At 38.2% G+C, this 20,185-nt stretch overlaps 4 protein-coding genes and 1 pseudogene across 11 annotated transcripts in view; 3 read left to right on the top strand and 2 right to left on the bottom strand.

Moving 5' to 3' along the window:
* The window catches only part of LOC131665421 (protein unc-80 homolog), a 31,617-nt gene extending 30,599 nt beyond the window's left edge, over positions 1-1,018 (top strand). For 5 of the 6 annotated variants that reach the window (XM_058939345.1, XM_058941714.1, XM_058940921.1 and 2 more), the window contains one exon: positions 177-1,016. In XM_058939345.1, the coding sequence (XP_058795328.1) occupies positions 177-821 (645 nt within the window). In that variant the 3' untranslated portion in view covers positions 822-1,016. Of the gene's footprint in view, positions 1-176 lie in introns of all 6 variants that reach the window. The other variant, XM_058940167.1, reaches the window with a different exon arrangement.
* A 122-nt stretch (positions 1,019-1,140) lies between these two features.
* On the bottom strand, positions 1,141-10,528 carry LOC131668388 (carboxypeptidase Q-like). Its single transcript, XM_058942910.1, has 7 exons — positions 10,390-10,528; positions 2,748-3,098; positions 2,507-2,657; positions 2,190-2,439; positions 1,877-2,117; positions 1,536-1,718; positions 1,141-1,464 (listed from the first exon to the last, which is right to left on the bottom strand). Exons 2-7 carry the CDS (start codon positions 3,089-3,091, stop codon positions 1,176-1,178), a joined length of 1,458 nt encoding a protein of 485 aa, XP_058798893.1. The 5' UTR covers positions 3,092-3,098; positions 10,390-10,528; the 3' UTR covers positions 1,141-1,175.
* LOC131666963 (ubiquitin-like FUBI-ribosomal protein eS30 fusion protein) lies at positions 3,588-5,314 on the top strand (annotated as a pseudogene).
* Positions 10,529-12,090: 1,562 nt separating the features above from the next.
* On the bottom strand, positions 12,091-16,131 carry LOC131672490 (tetraspanin-13). 3 transcript variants are annotated; one of them, XM_058950953.1, is made up of 7 exons: positions 15,756-16,131; positions 15,574-15,684; positions 15,236-15,403; positions 15,022-15,120; positions 14,770-14,922; positions 14,551-14,679; positions 12,091-13,512 (listed from the first exon to the last, which is right to left on the bottom strand). In XM_058950953.1, the coding sequence occupies exons 2-7, from the start codon at positions 15,631-15,633 to the stop codon at positions 13,414-13,416; spliced, it is 708 nt and encodes a 235-aa protein (XP_058806936.1). In that variant the 5' UTR covers positions 15,634-15,684; positions 15,756-16,131; the 3' UTR covers positions 12,091-13,413. The 3 variants fall into 3 exon arrangements, 2 of the variants coding, with proteins under 2 accessions (XP_058806936.1, XP_058806125.1); XR_009302731.1 differs by adding an exon at positions 14,227-14,354 and having other exon boundaries at positions 12,095-13,512; positions 15,574-16,049; XM_058950142.1 differs by having other exon boundaries at positions 15,574-16,068.
* A 1,649-nt stretch (positions 16,132-17,780) lies between these two features.
* On the top strand, positions 17,781-19,962 carry LOC131669090 (facilitated trehalose transporter Tret1-like). Its single transcript, XM_058944081.1, has 2 exons — positions 17,781-17,944; positions 18,005-19,962. Exons 1-2 carry the CDS (start codon positions 17,893-17,895, stop codon positions 19,402-19,404), a joined length of 1,452 nt encoding a protein of 483 aa, XP_058800064.1. The 5' UTR covers positions 17,781-17,892; the 3' UTR covers positions 19,405-19,962.
* The last annotated feature ends 223 nt before the right edge of the window (positions 19,963-20,185 follow it).

The raw sequence follows: 20,185 nt of genomic DNA, 5'->3' as shown, positions 1-20,185 counted from the left end.
CTTTCCAGCTCGGTAACAATCTAAAATGGCTCGTTTTAGATTAGTAGATGATTGAAAAAAATTGAAAGAAGCATACAACCGCAACCACTTTCGGCTGCAGTTGACGGATGTTGAGCATGTTGAATCGACGTATGATAGTACAAGCTGATCGACCGGTCATTCAACGCGATGCGTAGCAAGTGACTACGGCAGAAGTGGAGCAGACAGACAGTCGCCTGTCACCCGCAGAGCAGCCGAAGGAGCCGGGCAAAGAGCAACTGGTACCGCCACCGGCTGCAGCCACGAGCACAACCATGACGACAACCATATCGACGAGCGAAGCGGTAGCTACGGTGAGCCAGCTGTCAGACTCGTCCTCTATACGCTCGAGGCGCAGCTCATCCCTTAAGCAGGGAGAGCATGCGGACAAGACGAACAACGGCAACGGAGAGCATTCGCTGAGCTGCCAATTGCAGACGCCGCAACTTCTGTCGCACCACCACCACCTGCAGCTCAGGCCGCAAAGCGACATTTCTTGGGACGAGGACACCTCGAGCACCTCGGGCTACCGAGAATCGTACAGCATGCAGCTGGTCTCGTTGGAGAGCAACGGCAACCGGCTGGACATGGCCCCGCCGCTCGCATCCCCAGATCTGCCCTCCACGAGCAGTACCACCACTAACTACATGATGGGCTTTGACGGCAGCTCGCCGGAGTGCTCGATCAACAGCAACGGTGCCGAAAAGACTGCTCTGCTCACCCAGTCCAGTCCTCGGACCAGCTCCCAGCACTCCTTGCTCATGCTCGGGCAGCCGCCCCAAGACGAAGACACCCTCATCTGATGCGCCTAACCTTGCCTCCTCCCTTCTTCGCTTGGCGCTGTTCCTCCACCCTTATCCATCCCTCAAACTTACTCTAGCTGTACATAAGCTTACTCGCAATCCATACGTTCACACAAATATTATATCTATATCAATATAGATACTGTTTATAGAAGTTTATAGAAATGTTTTACAAACTAATAAATCAATTGAAGCATTATTTCTTGATTATTAATATTTTTTTTCATTCCGTTCATTTCATTATTGAAAGAGAGGTGAAGGATTAATTAATTGATTATCTATCTACATACCATTATAGGTTCTCAGTATCGCATATACGTTCTTTCATACATAGGGTGGACTTTATTGAACCTTTTATTGATGATAAATTGGATGTTTAGAGTGCGATTTTTTACCATGATGTGGTAAATCGATGCTAAGATCAGCGATGACGTAAGACACCGCAGCAAAAAGAGCAGTTCCTTTGTCGAGAGCATGCGGACTTTCAACTGCTATGGTATCGGCATTTGTGTGATGATACCAAAAATATCTGTCATTTTTATTCCAAAGGGATGCACCGGGCACACCTGAATTAACCCATTCTTCGATGTCTGGTCCTCCGTGAGGACTGCGGATTCCCAGCTCTCCCATGGGCTTGAGCAATCTGTGTCATAGTATCATTCATTTTAAATCAGATACTTCAACTTTTAATCTGTTCGTTTGGCTGATAATTACCTCAAAACCCTCTGCAAAATACATTTAACTAATTCCGTTCCAGTTACCTCAAGCCCGAGAGGAGTAAAAGTTCCCATATCGGATTCCATGACTAACTGCAGATTCGACTCTTCTGATTTGTGGCTTCTTATGTACTGCGTTGCACCAACGATTCCCAACTCCTCGCAAGTCCACATAATAGATCTTAAATAAAAATATTAATTTTTTTAATCATTATAATTATAGACGTTGCAAATAAATATTTAATAAAGCGTTCAATCTTTACGTTAAAATTTCAATGAATTTTTGTTACTTGTAAATTTATTTGTTCGCATACTCATCGAGTTTGTTGCTTATATTACCGTATTGTGCGCCTCGCTTGTAAGCCGAGTTTTCTAAGTAAAATTAAGGCATTCCAGGAGATAAAGGCACCTCCGCCATCATCCATAGCACCTTGGCCGACGTCCCAACTGTCGATGTGTCCAGATACGACAACAACTTTTTCTGGTAAAACTGTTCCTGTTACTTCAGAGATAATGTTGCGCGACTCTACGTCGGGATAATTTTTCGCTTCCATTTTAATATTGATCTGCAGATCGTCACCTGCGGCAACCATACAAATATTACATGACAGATATTTCGATATATCGGTTTGCATGCGGTTGATTTACAAACCTCGATCAGCTATTCGGTTTAATAGTGCAGCATCTTCAACGGTAATACAGGCTGCGGGAATTTGCTTGACGTTGCTGGCATAGCTCATCATGCCGGTGTGCGGAGTGTACAAGGAAAACGGTGTCACCGATCGAATGAGTACTGCGACGGCACCAAGTTTAGCCGCCTCCGAAGCACCATGAGATCTGTATTGCACGGTTTCGTTATACGAGACGAACTTCTGATTGTAAACAACGATGCACCCTGGTACCTTGAACAATGGATTGATGGTCAACCGAATTCCAATAATGTAATTAAGCTACATGCTATTTACTTACTTCGGCCGCTCGTTGTTTTAACTCAGCGAAGCTTTTCACCACGATTGCTTTGGCGGTTATGCCTTCCGGTGGAGTGCCAACACTATAACCCAAGCCAAGCATCGCCAAATGCTTAACTCGAGGTTTCATCAAACTGGCTGATTCTTTTCCTCTGAAATCGACCAAACAATTATTACTGCTGACCGTAAACATGAATGGAAATAATCAATGATAATAGCAACGATGATCGCCGCTCGCTTACCTGATCCAATTCGGCACTTTAACCGTCTCCCCATGAACATTATCAAGCTTCAATTTATGCGATCTTTCAAGTACGTAATCGATCGAATCTTCCAATGCTTTAGATCCAGAAATTCTCGAACCAAATTTGTCCACGAAATATGCCAGTTCTTGCCATGTCGCGCCTTTATAAGTACCGTTAACTGCAGCCTCTACGATTGTTTTTACTACTGGCGCGTAAGAATCAATTTCTTTCATCAGGTTCTCCGGCAATTCGCATTCTGCACTTTGTTTTTTATTTAATTTGCATGTGACATTTACCACACATGCGAGTGTTACAATCAGAAAAAGAAAGCTGTTTTCCATCGCCCTACTGTCGTAACATAAATTTTACGATAATACATTGCCAATGCAATCTCATTTACTATGCAATACAATAATCTCCAGCAGACACCAATATCGTATACAACAAGCCATTTCTAGGGGATTTTCTGCTGCTGCCAACTTGAAATGACAAATGCATAACGTAACTTCAAAATTATTAGACAAACTTAAATACAACAAGTATATTTAAAAAAAAGTATAAAAAATATTCCAATTATTAGGCAATAGTTACCACTAAATAAATAAGGTTAAATACAATATTATAAAAAAACGTTTGTAAGTTAAGGTCATTTCGTTATCATAATTGAGATTATGTTGCATGAAATTGCAAAGTTGAGTTATTTTGAATTCGTAAATTGACAGTAATTTGTTGAGTATAATTTTCGTATCTATTGGAGAATCAGCCACAGCATTGCTCGTTGCACACGTATCTACTCACATTGTTTCGACGAATAAGAACTCTACGTGCTTTTTGAGAATGCGAGTTAAAAAAGAAGTGTAAGTCTTCCTAGGAAATGATCAAATTATTGCACCAATAAACCTTATTGGTTTGCAATCTAGTAATTTTCTTTCTATACCTCATCATCTGAAATCAAATCGAAAATAATATTCTCATTACTTTCTGCTGTTTCATTATTTGTAAATAAAAATGTTACTTGGGATTATGATTTTAATGGATAGAACATTATAACAGTTGATTAAATTATCATACTGAAATTCAACCTTTAGGCTGATTATTCAGTGACTATGTTATTCTTTTCATATTTAATCGACCAAAAACTATTTCTGTATCTGAAGCTTCTGGCCATAGTTCTCTTTCGACGCTTTTTGACTCAGCATTTTCATTTGCGTAAACAAGCGTGTTTTTAAGTAACTTGAAAAGAGAGAAAGAGTTCAAATCAAAGCAAGAGGTGTGTATGACAGTAAGAAAGATCAAGATTTGACGGTAACAACACAATTTATTTAGACAAACTTCGCACAGACCGTATCTAGCCGGCATAAAAACCCCAGTCTTAAGTAGGGAAAAGCCTTCCAGATGCGGTACGAAATACAAATCAAACAAATATCGCGCCGTAGGCGGATCACTCGACCATTGTCTAGCATCTCTTACCTTACACGCAAATGGACTTGAATTAACCATGGTTTTCATGACTAAGGGCGTAAGATGATGAGGCATGCTCGCTAATGTAGTGGAAAAGAAATTGCAGAGAAGAAGAGTTGGATTGGTATAATGGCATAAAAGGCCCAAGACGAAACGGTGAAGTACATTCAATAAATTCAGTCGCAACTGACCAGAACGAGTAGTCTCTCCAAGTCTCTTGAGACCGGTATTTTATTGAAATTTGTAGTGACTTTTGTTGTGAAGACTGTTCAATGTGTTCAAAATATATAGACAACCCAAAATACAGCTCCACATTCAAGGACAAGAATCTCACTTCATCGAGTGCGGGGACAATGAAACGATAGCCGATATCGAAGTGGGTATTATTATTTACAACCGTGTAAGATGACTATGTTCAGCTATTGTCATATAATAATTAGCTTTGATGATAACGTCATTGCCGACTCAATTTTGACGTATATAGCGTTTTTTTTTTTATTTGCTACTCAGATTTATATCAACACACTATTAAATAAATAATTTTGCCGATCGTGATAACCTACAGTTACATTTTATATAACAATAAATTTTTTGAGCAGGAAAAGCTAACAGAATTCTAGGATGCCGATATCAAACTATTGCAATGGCATCCCAGTGGATGATGAAACGCGCGTCCAACTACCTTAGACTTGTCTTTAAGTTTTCTCGGTGGCAAGGTCTATGGTTCTCTGACTCGTGCCGGCAAAGTCAGAGGACAAACGCAGAAGGTAAATATTCAATTTTGATATTTTCAGTCGTTGAAAAAATTAGCCTTGAGTTTACGAATGTTACGATTTATTTAAGAAGCATTCCAAAGTTCATTTGATCAAGAAAATGTTACAGTTGATTGCTTCCTTAAACTTTACATTTCCTTCCGCCTGAGACAATTTTATAAATCGACAAAATTAATATCATTTTCATCAAATAGATACACTCATATTGGAAATTCTTTTTTTCAGGTTGAGAAACAACAGAAGAAGAAAAAGAAGACAGGCCGTGCGAAGAAACGCATTCAATTTGTCAAGGCCCCAGCAAACTGGCACAGCCTTAGTACCAACTTATAAACGTTTCCTGTATTGTACGTAAATATTATGTTTTTAATAAAAAAAACAAGTATGTTTCAATATTTCTTTTTTAACAATATTTATGACCGTCGAAATCTAAAAGAAAATAATTTGTAATGCTCACCTCTTATACACGGGCTCTTACGATAGTGAAGGTATCAATCGTGATAAGCTTAGAGTGCAAACTTCGAAAGAATCCACAGAACTTTATAGGAAACCAACACACATGTAAAATATTTATTGCAGAATGTCAATTCAAAGTTGAAGCTACGGTCGCCATTGAAAATTGTATCAAAATCAATTGTAACGTAAATGGAAACTCGAGTTTGTAGGTTACGCGAGGATTTACGTGCGTAACTAGCAATGCTGTATACACGGTGATAATGGAGTTGCTTTACAACTCCCGCAGCTGATTGCCTTAACCCTTGTTAATTAAATCATACCCATCATATAACATATGATTTATACCTAATGGTAATTTAATCAACTGTTATAATGTTCTATCCATTAAAATCATAATCCTAAGTAACATTTTTATTTACAAATAATGAAACAGCAGAAAGTAATGAGAATATTGTTTTCGATTTGATTTCAGATGATGAGGTATAGAAAGAAAATTACTAGATTGCAAACCAATAAGGTTTATTGGTGCAATAATTTGATCATTTTCTAGGAAGACTTACACTTCTTTTTTAACTCGCATTCTCAAAAAGCACGTAGAGTTCTTATTCGTCGAAACAATGTGAGTAGATACGTGTGCAACGAGCAATGCTGTGGCTGATTCTCCAATAGATACGAAAATTATACTCAATAAATTACTGTCAATTTACGAATTCAAAATAACTCAACTTTGCAATTTCATGCAACATAATCTCAATTATGATAACGAAATGACCTTAACTTACAAACGTTTTTTTATAATATTATATTTAACCTTATTTATTTAGTGGTAACTATTGCCTAATAATTGGAATATTTTTTATACTTTTTTTAAAATATATTTGTTGTATTTAAGTTTGTCTAATAATTTTGAAGTTACGTTATGCATTTGTCATTTCAAGTTGGCAGCAGCAGAAAATCTCCTAGAAATGGCTTATCGTATACGATATTGGTGTCTGTTGAAAACCCGCATAACACCAAAACTTTTTAAAAATGTTCCATAATCGTTTTGCTGAGAACCTAAAAGCGTTTAGCAATTTCGATTCCAAAAACGTTTCTAAAACATTCCGAAAAAGAATTGAAAGCGTTTTCAAAGCAGTTTTTCTGGTATCAGTTAGAAAGCTGAAATGTTTGTATAACTAGCTTTTTAAAGTTTGGAAACAAGTAAAAACTGATTTTTCAATCTAATTCGTAGCGTTTTCAACATTTTTTTTAACTTTGTGTACTAATTAAGGGTCTCGTTTTTCTTCTTTCGCTATGTTATAAAGTATCGCCAGGAGAGCTAGCGTTGATCCTTTGTGATTTGCTATATTTAAAAAATTAATATTTTTTAATAGTAATATATCAATATTTATTAATAGTTAGCCGGGCTGGTCCAGTGATTACATCTCACTAGGCAAATGCTAGCTTCCAACGTCCACGACCATGCCCGGTGGAAACGTCGTCCGTCGCGTCAATGCTCTAAGCAGCAACGCTATAACGGACACGGCCAAGAGGAAGATATGGCTCACAAATGACGCAAAAGATAATGGTATTCTGCCGATGTGCCCAACCATTAATCACTTACACACGCCTACACTCACACATTACACAAAGACTTACACACAGACGCCTCCTGGCAAACTGGGATGAATGAATGCTCGGAGACCCTATAAATGGGGCTTCCTGAAAGAGCGAATGCCGGGGACCTCTATAAACGGAACCGCCCAAAAGCGAATGAAGGGGATCCCTTTAATCGGGCTCTCCCCGTGAACGAAGCCCGGTTTTGCCACTATGGGCACTCACAATCACGCACACCTTACAGGGGGAACACTGAACACACATGGTAGAGGAGGGAGGACCTCAGAGGCCGTGCGTTGTTCCAGCGCGGTTCGTGGAGTCGCGACCACGAGGGACCTTAAGCACAACGTGACGAAACAAAAATATGAACATGCACAAAAAAAACATAGATTTACCTCAAGTGGTAATCCCTTCTCAGGGGGAATCCACTCCGGGTTTCGATCAGGTGAAAGCCCCGGTGGCCACGGGCAGCGGCACGGATTTTAAGGGCCGCACTTTGTTCACGGGGAAGAGGAGGACGACACGAAACAACGACACGAACCAGAATCTACTGAACCTACTAAGACGATAGAGGACGGACAGCGTGTCGAGCGGCTAGATTCAATTTCTTACCAAATGTCATTGAACTAGAAAATAAATATGTCCAATGAACAAAATTCTTTTAACTAACTCAATTACAATTTTTATAAAAAATACTCTCTTAAAAACTCAAATGTTTGTTATTTTATCTCAAGTTTTTTTCCCGACATTTCATAAGATAATTCTTTAAACTACAAAAAATATATATATATATATATATTGGCAAATATATATATATATATATATATATATAAAATATATATATATATCCATATCCAAATATATATATATATTTGGATATGGATTCAAAGACATGAAATCACGGACATTTTCAAACTTTGCACAACTGTTGTGCGCATAGAGACAAGCGTTTTTCTTAATTTTTATTTCAAAATATAAATTATATCAAGTGTTATTATCGATTTAAAAATAATGATATAAATGTTTCGAAAGCTTATGAAAAAGTCTAAAGATATAGCACGAAATAAAATACGACGCTGTTTTTGCACTAAAATAAATGTTTATATTAATAATTTAAATAACTAAACAGCAATATCTCAAAAACTATTGATAATGAAACAATCAGATTGAAACAAAAGTTGTTTCCTTTGTTGACCTTTACAAAAAATATTATCATGACTTTTATACGAAAATTGATAATTTGCAAGATATTTGCAATAATAATTTTAAACTTCAACTAGAGCGTTAGTTAAACGTTGTTAATATGCATATTCAAAATCTTCCATATATCGCGGTATTCATCAGATGAAATCATTATTAAAAAGTTATTAACAATTACATGTATAAATAGCGATATCTTGTAAGCTAGTAAAAAGTTTCAAATAAATTTAGCACATGAAAATTGTTAAATTGTTTAATTCGCCATAATTCTCGAGATATTGTCATTCATTTGTTTAAATTATTAATATAAATAATTATTTTTGCGACAATCATTGAATAAAATTTTTAAATTAGTCTACAAAACAAATGTGTACTAAAAAATTTGCTTTCAAAAATTGTATATACCGAGATATCTGATTTGTTCATTTGTATTATAATAATTATAATAAAACAATGGATATTTTTTAGGCGCTTGTTTTATTTAGTGCTAGGTTTTCCTATATGTTGGGCACTTGAATTTTAGTACTGATTCCTATAGAAAAAATCCTCAGGAATCTGTAGAAACAAGAATCAAAAAAATATAAAAATCCCTTCATTGATTTTTTTGCGATTGCTTAAAAAAAAATTTGTTTATTTTTTCAAAAAAATAATTAATATTCATTGTCATATTTCAAAAATGTATGGTTTTATACGTATTATAAAAAAAGTTTCAAATCGATATCTTTATTAGTTTTTGAAATATAATCATTTGAAAATTTTATATTATTTTTCTTTAATTGTTAATAATTTTTGTTATAATTAATATTTCGAGATGAAAATTTGGGGAAAACCTTACTTTTATAGATATAACAGTTGTGCAAAGTTTGAAAATGTCCGCGATTTGATGTCTTTGAATCCATATCCAAATAACTAATATATATAAATTGTAGTTTAAAGAATTATCTTATGAAATGTCACGAAAAAAACTTGAGATAAAATAACAAACATTTGAGTTTTCAAGAGAGTATTTTTCATAAATATTGTAATTGAGTTATATAAAAGAATTTTGTTCATTGGACATATTTATTTTCTAGTTTCATGACATCTGGTAAAAAATTGAATCTAGCCAACAACATTTGATCTAGGATAAATGGATTAGTAATTAGCCAAAATTAAAATTAATAAATATTTTCCAAATTTTGTCCACTTTGAAATTAACATTTATTATCTTTCTTTAATTTTTTAATCATCTTTTTCATATGAATATTATTGATATATATAAATATTAACTATTAATAAGTATTAATGCATTACTATTAAAAAATATTAATTTTTTAAATATAACAAATCACAAAGAATTAGCGCTTGCTCTCCTCGCGATACTTTATAACATAGTGAAAGAAGTAAAACGAGATTAATTAGTAATTAATTAAGTACACAAAGTTGAAAAAAATGTTGAAAACGCTACGAATTACATTAAAAAATCAGTTTTTAATTGTTTCCAAACTTTAAAAAGCTAGTTATAAAAGCATTTCGGCTTTCTAGCCGATACCAGAAAAACCGCTTTAAAATCGCTTTCTGTACTTTTTCGGAACGATTTCAAAACGCTTTCAGAACTTTTTCGGAATCTTATTGAAACTTTTTCGAAATGTTTCCGGAACCTTTTCAGAACGTTTCTTCTCATTGACGGTCAGGGCGGTCATATTTAACGTTTTCGAAATGTTTTCGAAACGTTTTTGGAAATGGTTTAATTTTTAAATTGTAAAACGCTTTTAGGTTATCAGCGAAACGATTTTGAAACATTTTTAAAACGTTTTGGTGTCATTCGGGTAATGCTCATCGTAATCATGTAATATAAGAATATATATTTTCATTTATTTCAAAAATCAACGTGTGTAACACAGTGTATACTTATTAATGTTCTAATTCGGGCTGTTGAATTTAATTTATATATGCATATACGGACCCTCAAAAAAGAAAAAAATTTCTAATTATAATTTATCGTTTTTAAGACTTAACATAACGAAATAACCTGTAAAACTTGAAAGATTGAATGTAACCAGTGACTGTTTATAAATGGTAAGTTATAAAAACCGATAAATTTATAAATTTGCAAATATATAAACGTTATACGGATATAAGTCCTCTTTGTAACAATATTATTTTTGGTAACATACCTTGAAAGATAATCGTCAGCTCAGACTCGATCTACTGTGCTCACTATAGTAGTGACAGTATTGAAATAAAGAGTCCGTTGCTTCCCATTGTCGGCGGCAGCAGCAATATCAATACGCACACGCGTGCAAGAAGTCGCATATACATTTCAAAGAATCCGTTTGTATTGATGCCTTTACAACGATACCAACAGAATGATATTATGAATGAACATATTATGTAGAAGTATCCAAATATTGCCTTCTTCATTTCTCGATCACAGGCCCATTCAGACAGAAATAAAATGTCCATGTACTGGAAAATATATATAATTCTCATATTTAGACCATTTAACATACAATCGCATACAGCATATAAGTCCACAGATCCCAAAATATATCGCGCCTATAAAAAAAGAAGATAACGTAAGTAGATATGATAATTTTTTTGATTAACACGGCTTGACACATCTCTCAGTACAATAAACGAGCCGGCAAATAATATTAAAATAAAACTCAAGTATATTAAATGATCATGGTTATAAAATATTTCAAACGATATAATTAGTAAATAATTTATAATAAAATATATAACTCGATTGCAATGTCTGGATAAAAATGTCGCAATATTTTATGATTAGCTTCAGAAAAAGCAGCGGTCATTTAAATTGTGTCCGCATCTTTCAATGAAATTGTTACCACGTCGGTCTTTATAAAAAGTAGCAATCGTCAAAAATTTGTCTAGCTGCATTAAATACTTTATTTTCATTAATTAATCCGAAGCATTGCTTCTGAAGACTTATTTATATAATTGATGTTACGATAGAAAATGTCGAATTAAGTTTAATTAATATAATTGGTCCTTTTACAGCATATATAAGGTATAATTATCCGAACACAGATTATTGCTGATAGCCTGCAGTTTTTCGATCCCATACCAATGAAAACGGATTAATACTTTTTACAAACCTTTTCCAATCTCAAGATTAATGTAATATTACAATGTTCTAGCACTAAAGTGGTTTAAAATAAAAACAATGAAGGCAAATAAATAAAAATATGACTAACAAAATGATTGAAAATAACTACATGTACACTGAAGAAGAGACCTGTTATTTAATACAAACACCAATATTTACTTATTGTTTACACTTAGTACAAATTATCCGATTATTTTTTAAAGAAAATCATACAAATTTGTTAACCAAAATGTCTAGATGAGATACTATATCATCAAAAGGAATCATTCTCAGTATAAAAATAATTTTTTGTGCACCTAGCAAACTTTGTATTCGAATAAATTATTTTCGTTGCCAAATTTTAAATATCGCGAAATTCGTAAAATTTAGTGTTAAACACTCTACTACTTTTGGTATTTAAAATTTTCAAAAAGATATTAGAAGATATTAGATGTAAATTTTTATATTACATGCGGAAATAACTCATTACGGCGTATAATATATATCATATGCAGTTTTAAGCGTAATGACATAATGGAGTAAACATTTTAATGAATCCCTTTTTCATGAGATTCAGAAGTGTACATATTTCAATATTGTGGAAACATTGAAATAACGCATAATAATGTATATCCGCCAGTTATCCGTACCATTGATAAATAATTTACTTGGTAGATCATATGTTAAGATACGTTTCAATACATTTAACATAATTAAAAAGGATTATATATTATAATGAAATAGCCATTATTTATTCTGTTTAATGTATTTATAGTCATTTCTTAATAATACACTTATAAGATGCAGGTTATGCAGCTAGACTGACAACCTTACAGATTGAGACAAACGAAGAATCATATTCGACAGTCTCAAGCTACGATGAACATATTGAAAAGCCCAATACTGTTCTTTATTGCTTCCTAAAATTAATGAATAACATCACACATGACAATGTCGATAATATTTTTCAGTAGCGATTTCCAAACGATACATTATTTTAACACGTAGTATATGCAATAAATGCAACATTAATTTTGATTTAACAGCAAATGTGTTATCAGCAATATTACAATGGATAATGCAGTGTCACTTGAAAGCACATGCAAATAAATTAATCGCTTATCTATCAGAGTACGAAGCATTTAACTCATTACGCACACAGTATTTATTATTGATCACCAATAATTATATAGTTCCTAGGATTTAAAAAATATAAAAATAATGACGTTAGAGCATTATTTGAATAGAGAACGTACAGTTTCTTCAAATAAAATATTTTTCTGATTTATAATAACTGTAAATGTCTATACGTACGATTATTTTAAAATATAGAACTATATTTTCTATTTTCATTTGTATCTACACAGTTTTAATGGCTTGTTAAATTGAACATCAATTATAGTTCATGTTTGTTTTGATTCATATTTTACAGAATTAGTGTAGTATTATTCGTGATGCAAAAAGCCTCCTGACAATTAAGTCTTTGAAAATTCTTTTGAAATAATAAGAATTAACCAGATGTTTATAGTGATGTTGTAAAAAGAAAACGACTAATCAAGAAAATATATAAACATATTTTATATATTAATCAAGGATTGGAATGCATAAAATTAACGTTCTATAAATCTAATGTTTTTAATCTCACACGATAAAATAAAATGTAATAATCACAAGGTGCATCGAGGCTTGATAAGAATGTTTTACGTGGCTGACTAGAGCACACATTCTCGCAACTATTTGATTTCAATTAATCCGCAGCAAATAAACTGGTTTATTGGAAGCAACTTCCTTTTCTCATTATATTATAATCCATTTGATTGTGAATACAGATCGTTTCATTTAATTTTACTGTTGTTATAAATAATATCTGCTAGGAACAAAGTATGCATTGATTTCATTCTGACGAAACCACCTGCATACAATCAAAGTTTGTTCTTTGGCTTGCTGAAAATGCATTATGCAAGAATTTTCGTACTTATGTAGTAATTAAACTTAAATTAAGTCTATTCCATTTGAAGACTTGAAGAGTATTTGAAAACAAATCTGTATATGCGACCAAGTAGTAAATGGCTAGTTGAGCAGATACGTTTTAGTATAAATAATTATGTCTTGGAAACATAGCTCGAGCAGCCGATTCTTCAGGATCTAACTGGTTTCGATAGCGTCTTGCCAAAAATGCTGCGATCACCTAAAAATCGAATTTGCCATACAATGATTTTATTTATTTGTACAAAAAAATTAAATAAAATGCATTGCTTTGAATGTAGTTTCAGGTAAATGATGATGGAAAATTATGTCTGGTTTGACATTATTTAACAAACATACGCATGATAAAAGATTAATACGAAAAAGAATTTTAATGAAAGAAGTTGTTTAAAAATTTTGACATACTCTGACACACTTTTTCCTACCATTTATCAAAAAAAGCAATTATGATGCGTGAGAAAACCAATGAAAATAAATATTATAATTAACGCACATGTAATTAATCCCAAAGCATTAATTTGAATAGTAAAATTTGAATCATGAAAATTATGTTTAATTGCAAATAATCATAAAAGTAAAGTTTATTAGATTAATTTAAGGCAATGTCTCTGAATGCAATGAAACAACTTATGGTACTATAAATAAATATGCAATGAAATTGATTTATCTTATTATATTCATCATACGCTTTTTAATTTAACTTTTATTTTTATCAGTTTTAAACAATAGTTTTGTTTAAAACATTACTTTTTCAATAAATAACTTTAATCCACCAGTATTCGTTTGAATCAACTGAACTAAACTGAATTGAATGAGAATGTAATGATGAATATGAATAATATAATGTCATTATAAATAATTTTTGAAAAAGCTGAATAATAACACATGACCACAACCAGTTGATGAAATCACCCACCATCTAGTAGGGGGTTCGTGCAGGGAGACAGGGGACATGGCGATGGTGTTAGACTAGAGAAAAGCACTAGGATTAGCTCGCGGATCTTTCTGGTTCCTGTAGCGCACGGTCAACCAAACACCAACAAACTGTAATTCACACAGTTAGTATTTAGTAATTGTGTACTAGTAATGTACAATATTAATTCATTGTTGAACACATAATTGATTCCAACTTAATGTCTAAGTCACAGTATATTTGAGGAATTGATTAGTAATTGTTCAATGACATTGTGAGTTTTGAACAATATACGTTGCAAGTATTGAGAAAATAAAAGTTCATTACCTCGGTAAAGCTAAAGAACAGACCTATGCCACCACATAACTTGAAAGCATAATCAATTGTAGATTGCAATTTTCCCATACATGGTGGACATTGACATGTTTGATCTGTAGAATCTTGACAACAATATTTCTAGATAAGATCAATAAAGACAATATTAGCATAAGGATTTTTTTTTCTTGCATGATTAATAGAAATAATATGTTAGAATAAAAGGCTTACATTCACTTTATCGCATGTAGGATCATTTGGTTTAGCATTTGTTGGTAAAACATTCATAAATTGATCAACGCCATTGATAGTATGGTTAAATCCACAGCAATGAAAAGACTCTTGCACATTCTCTTTTAACGAAGTATCCACCTTAAGCCAACCCTAAAGTAAAGAATGTTTAAAATTTATTTAAATATAGTTTACTTATTAAACTTAATATTAATCAATATTCGATTTGGTCTTTCAGGTTTGCAAGCTTACTTGTTCTGCCAATTGTTCCTGCTGTTTGGTATTTACAGCTAAACAGGCACAAGCAATGCTAAATTGAACTAGAAACAGCAAGAACAAAATAAGCATGTACTGAATTGCTATGTCAAGAAAAAATATGTCATAGCAAAAGCTGGAAGAAGACAAGTGATAAACATTTGAGAGATAATGGAATTGTAAAGACTAATAGTGATAATGAAAAGGATACAAAGAAGAGTAAAACTTGGTGATGTTTAACAGCTCCAATTAAACCAAGTATTGATATGAGAATCAGTATAACTCCACAGGCTAAAATGCCTCCAATAATAGGTAGATTTGTGACCACAGCAGAGGCTCTTCCATAAACAGCAACTCCAATTAAAATAAATGCAACAATCTAGACGAAGATGACAAATTTGTTATCAATAAGTGCGTTTATTGACACGTCTAAGAGTTTAAATTGATAAGCAAGGTAAACAACGACGAGTTCGGTAGAAACGAAGTACGGTGATGAGATGAGTGAAGAAAATCAGCAATGATTGCGATATAATAGGTGCGATGACTTACAATGTAGAGTATATTTAACGCTGTAAGTGCGTTTTTCGAGCAGGTAAATCCTCCACACATGTTGGAGCTTCTTCTTGCCACTTAATCAATGATGTAGCTATATAGATTGACCTACGCAACGAAGGAAATAAGTAAGGAAGGAATGTAAGGAAGGAAGAAATTTAACTACAAATCAAATCAACTCGTATATCACAGAAACATCTGACTAGATGCGAATCTTGATTTTCCGTCGGTGAAGTGGAACCTTGATAATGAAAGAGCTTGAAAAGCTCACAGTAACGCAGTTGGTTACCTATCTCAATTCACACTCCGCACACTGTCCGCACAGTGGGCAGACGACTAAAAGTTGCGTGCGTAGCTCCTCCTCCGCACTACTTCGCTTCGCACCAAGGTCCCCCGTCCCTCCCGCACATCTATAGACTATATAGCGCACTACCAGGCACAGCTTTACCGACTGTCTGTGCACGGAAGTCGGAAAATCAGTGAACTATGAAGAGTAGCGAAACACGTGACCGCGTGACGCGATGGTTGCGATGCCATGGCACTTTGCTTTGGTTGACTGCATTGTGGCGCCTCTGCTGGGAAATTTGCTCCCGCCAATTTCAACGCACATCACATCGACTAAAACATTTCCGAATAGATGAACATTATAATTTTATTGTTGAAAAAATAATCGTTATCAAGATCATTGGACGAATTAACCATCTGTCAATTTTGTCCGTAGAGTCTGTGGTACACTAATCATCTGCCGTACACACATGCTGCCGTACAAAAGCTAACTTCATTTTCTGCAGAAAGTGTCGTGCTTATAAAGCTCGTTTTTCGATATTGTCCATCATTGCGCAGAGGCAAATGTGATGTAAGTAACTACGAAAATTGCATAACAAATAGGAATGATCGTCATTGTGCTTGCAAGCTCCAAAGTTGGATTGGACATTGAATCGAAAATATACTCTAAGAATATGAACATATAAAATTACATAAGTAATCGTCATGAAAATGTCTATCAAGAGAAAGTTTTCATTGTTGACCATTATTCAAGCGACCAACGAATCATGCGCATGGGAAGAAGCCGCAACTGTGCAAGTGGTCTTTCTTACTGCTGAAATTAGTATTGAATTTTTTTTTGTTTAACGTCGCTCTATTTATGCTCCATCAGTGCTAATCAGCGACGAAGGCTTGCAATGCGTTTAAGAACAAAGCACATGAAACTTTTTTCAGTGGTGTTTGCAAGTACTGAATTTTGTTGTATAAATGGCTTTTGTGTGTCGTCCTACAATTCGAACACTGCGCCCAGATTAAACTATACGAGATTATTGAAAATAATCCATAACATCAGCTATGTAATTATGTATAGAATACATTTGATGTGAAACTATCGTCATTTGATACTTTAATGCCAAGAATGCGTTGAGAAGCTGACGTTTAATCAGACATTCGACGGAATGCAAGCTCTCGGTCAAAGCAACATTACGGATCGTATTCAGGATTGAACGGTAACTCGATCATTACTCGAACTTGTAATTGTTCAACGTGTTGGCCTCGAGTGTCAGTGCGTCATCCTTTGTAAACGACTCGAACAATAGCGTTTTGAGAATGAACAATGGCATAGATCATCACGAAGGGCTGAGTGATTACGCGACAGAGCAACACAAAGAATTATTTAGGTAATATCCCTATCGCATTCGTATCAACTTGGTTTAATCGAAAAATCGAGCCAGATAGACGTGCGAGAAAGTGTTTTACCCCGGTGTGGCGCCGAAGCCTCGCTACGCTCGGACACGAACGTCCGCACGAAGCTCACATCACTTGCTCGCACTCCTACCAAAATTAAGGCACAAAAATCACGGAGACGCACAATTGCACAAGTGATGCGCTACTCTGCTCGGAAAGCATTTACCGAAGAATTAGGAAGAAACCGACGAATAAATATGCAGCGAGATGCGGGAGATAGCGCCGAATCGAAGCGGCAATTTGTTGGCACGTGGAAATTGATTGCGCTTTGCAAGACAATCTTATCTGCGCGCTATTTAAAGAACAGCGCTTGCGATCCTACCGATCTAACAGGCCGACTGCAGCCTGACTGGCCGCGAAGAGCAAGTTTGCGCTCGACGGGCACGGCCGGCCGGGGTGCTTGGGCGAGCTTGCGAACGCCGGGCCGGCGAACAGCCGAGCGCCGCGAGCGGTAGGAGCAGATAAGCGAGGCTCGCCTGGCAATCGCGGAGGCGGGCACGAGGCCGGCGTATTTAAGAGCGCCGGGCGCCGCACGCGGGAGAACGAGCGCGAGCGACGCGCGCGGAGCGGCAAGACAGGGCGGACATGGTGCAGGCCGAAGGCGGACGCTGGCCCCAGTACGCGGCGGCGATCGCCGGTGAGTAGGGCCGGGCGGGCGCGGCGCGGCGCGCGGCGGCTGACGCTCCGGCGGTTGCAGCGACGCTGAGCCTGGCGGCGACGGGCGCGCACATCGGCTGGACCTCGCCCACGCTGCCGACGCTGAAGGCGCTGCCCGAGGGCCACCCGCTGCGGCTGAGCTCCGGCCAGGCCTCCTGGATCGCCTCGCTGTACCTGCTGGGCTCGCTGCCGGGCAACGCGCTGGCGGCGCCGCTGGTCGACCGGCTGGGCCGCCGGCGCACGCTGCTGCTGGCCGGCCTGCCGCTCGCGCTGAGCTGGCTGCTGCTGGCGCTGGCGCGCCGGCCCTGGCTGCTGTGCGCCGCGCGCCTGCTGGCCGGCCTCGGCCAGGGCCTCGTCTACGTGTGCTGCCCCGTGTACATCGGCGAGATCGCGGAGGCGCGCGTGCGCGGCCGGCTGGGCTCGCTGATGAAGCTGATGGTGAGCGCGGGCGAGCTGTACGCGCGCGCGCTCGGGCCCTACGTCTCGTACGGCGCGCTCGCCTGGGGCTGCCTGCTGCTGCCGCTGGGCTTCCTGCTGGCCTTCGGCCGCATGCCCGAGTCGCCCTACTTCCTGCTGACGCGCGCGCGCCGCGCCGAGGCCGAGCACTGCCTGCGCCGGCTGCGCGCGCCCGGCTGCCCGGCCGAGCGCCTGCAGGAGGACCTCGACCAGCTGCAGAAGGCCGCGATCCGCGAGCTGGGCGCGCGCCGCGGCGGCGCGCAGCTGCTGGCCGCGCTCTGGGCGAACCGGCGCGCCGCGCTCGTCTGCCTGGGGCTGCAGCTGGCGCTGCAGCTCGGCGGCCTGGCCGCCGTCGAGTCGTACACGCAGGAGATCCTGGAGTCGGGCGGCCTGGCGGCGGCGCGGCTCAGCGCGCCCGCGGCCGTGATCGGGCTGTCGGCGGTGCAGCTGCTGGCGGGCCTGGGCGCCGCGGCCCTCGTGGACCGCGTGGGCCGGCGCCCGCTGCTGCTGGCCACGGCGCTGCTGGCGGGCCTCTGCCTGGGCGCCTCAGCGGCCTTCTTCCTGCTCGAGCGGCGCCTCGGGCCAGCGCTGCCGGCGCGCGCCGGCCTGCTGCTCGTCGGCTCGGTCGTCGGCTACGAGCTGGCGGTCTCGCTGGGCCTCAGCCCGCTGCCCTACCTCATGCTGGGCGAGCTCTTCCCCGTGGACGTCAAGGGCGCGGCCGTGTCGCTGGCCAACCTCTGGGCCTCGCTGCTCGCCTTCGTCGTGTCCAAGATGCACCAGGTGGTCGCCGACGCGGCGGGTATCGAGACCAGCTTCGCCTGCTACGCCGCGGCCTCCTTCCTCGGGCTGCTCTTCATCTTCTTCTGCGTGCCCGAGACCAAGGGCAAGTCGCTGCTGCAGATCCAGGAGGAGCTGCGCTGCGGCTCGCGCAAGCCGAAGCTCTGCGCGCCCGGGGCCCAGTCCCGGATCAGCACCATCGCCTGAGGCGCGTCCGCGCCGCACTGGCCCTGCTCGCGAGCTCCTGCTTTGCCCTCGGAGCTCCGGAGCCCGCGCGCCCGATTTCAACTAGTGAGACTGAAATTGTATTTATACTCTCTGTAACATATGTATTTATTGATATGTGCTGCCGCTTGTATCACGGCGAAACAATAAAAATCACTGCTCCTTCAATCGATCTGTCTCTTTCGCCTCGACTGCCCTCTCCCCGTGCACGTTGCTCGACCTTGCAGTAGATGTTTCGTTTATAACGTGCAATCAATTTTGATGAAGATGAGCTACCGGCTTCGGCATTCTAAGTAACGCGAGAGATCTCCAGCGGCATCGACGTTGCACGAACTCGTCAAATGAGACAGAAAATCAAGTTCTCGTTGTACAAGCGCGGATTATATTTCTAACGGATTATCGAATGATTTGCGGGAAATCGCGAGCATTTTTATTACTTGTCAGGCACAGCATTGTATAGCTTTCTTCGGTTCGTCAGCCGTATAGTTTTCGAGTTAAAGTCAAAAATCAATAGTAAATCTTCGTGAAAAGTGCTGAAAGTTTTAGTGGAAATGGCACGCTAATGACTACACGTGGGGCATTCGAACTCTGATAAGATAAGAAACTGGGTCCAGAAATTTCTAGTTGTCTTTCTTATGTGATAATTTTGATGATGACATTTGTGAAGCTCATAGCGCCTCTCGTTACATAATTACTTCATGAGAACTGCTGGATTGAGATATTCCAAATATTCATTCATCCACGATGTTTTATCGAACACTAA

The sequence above is a fragment of the Phymastichus coffea genome, unplaced genomic scaffold (assembly GCF_024137745.1).
Source record: "Phymastichus coffea isolate CEN01 unplaced genomic scaffold, Cenicafe_Pcof_1.1 PCOF00001, whole genome shotgun sequence".
NCBI lineage: Eukaryota > Metazoa > Arthropoda > Insecta > Hymenoptera > Eulophidae > Phymastichus > Phymastichus coffea.
Note: the sequence above shows the minus strand (reverse complement) of the source record. Positions and strands in the feature narration are given on the sequence as shown.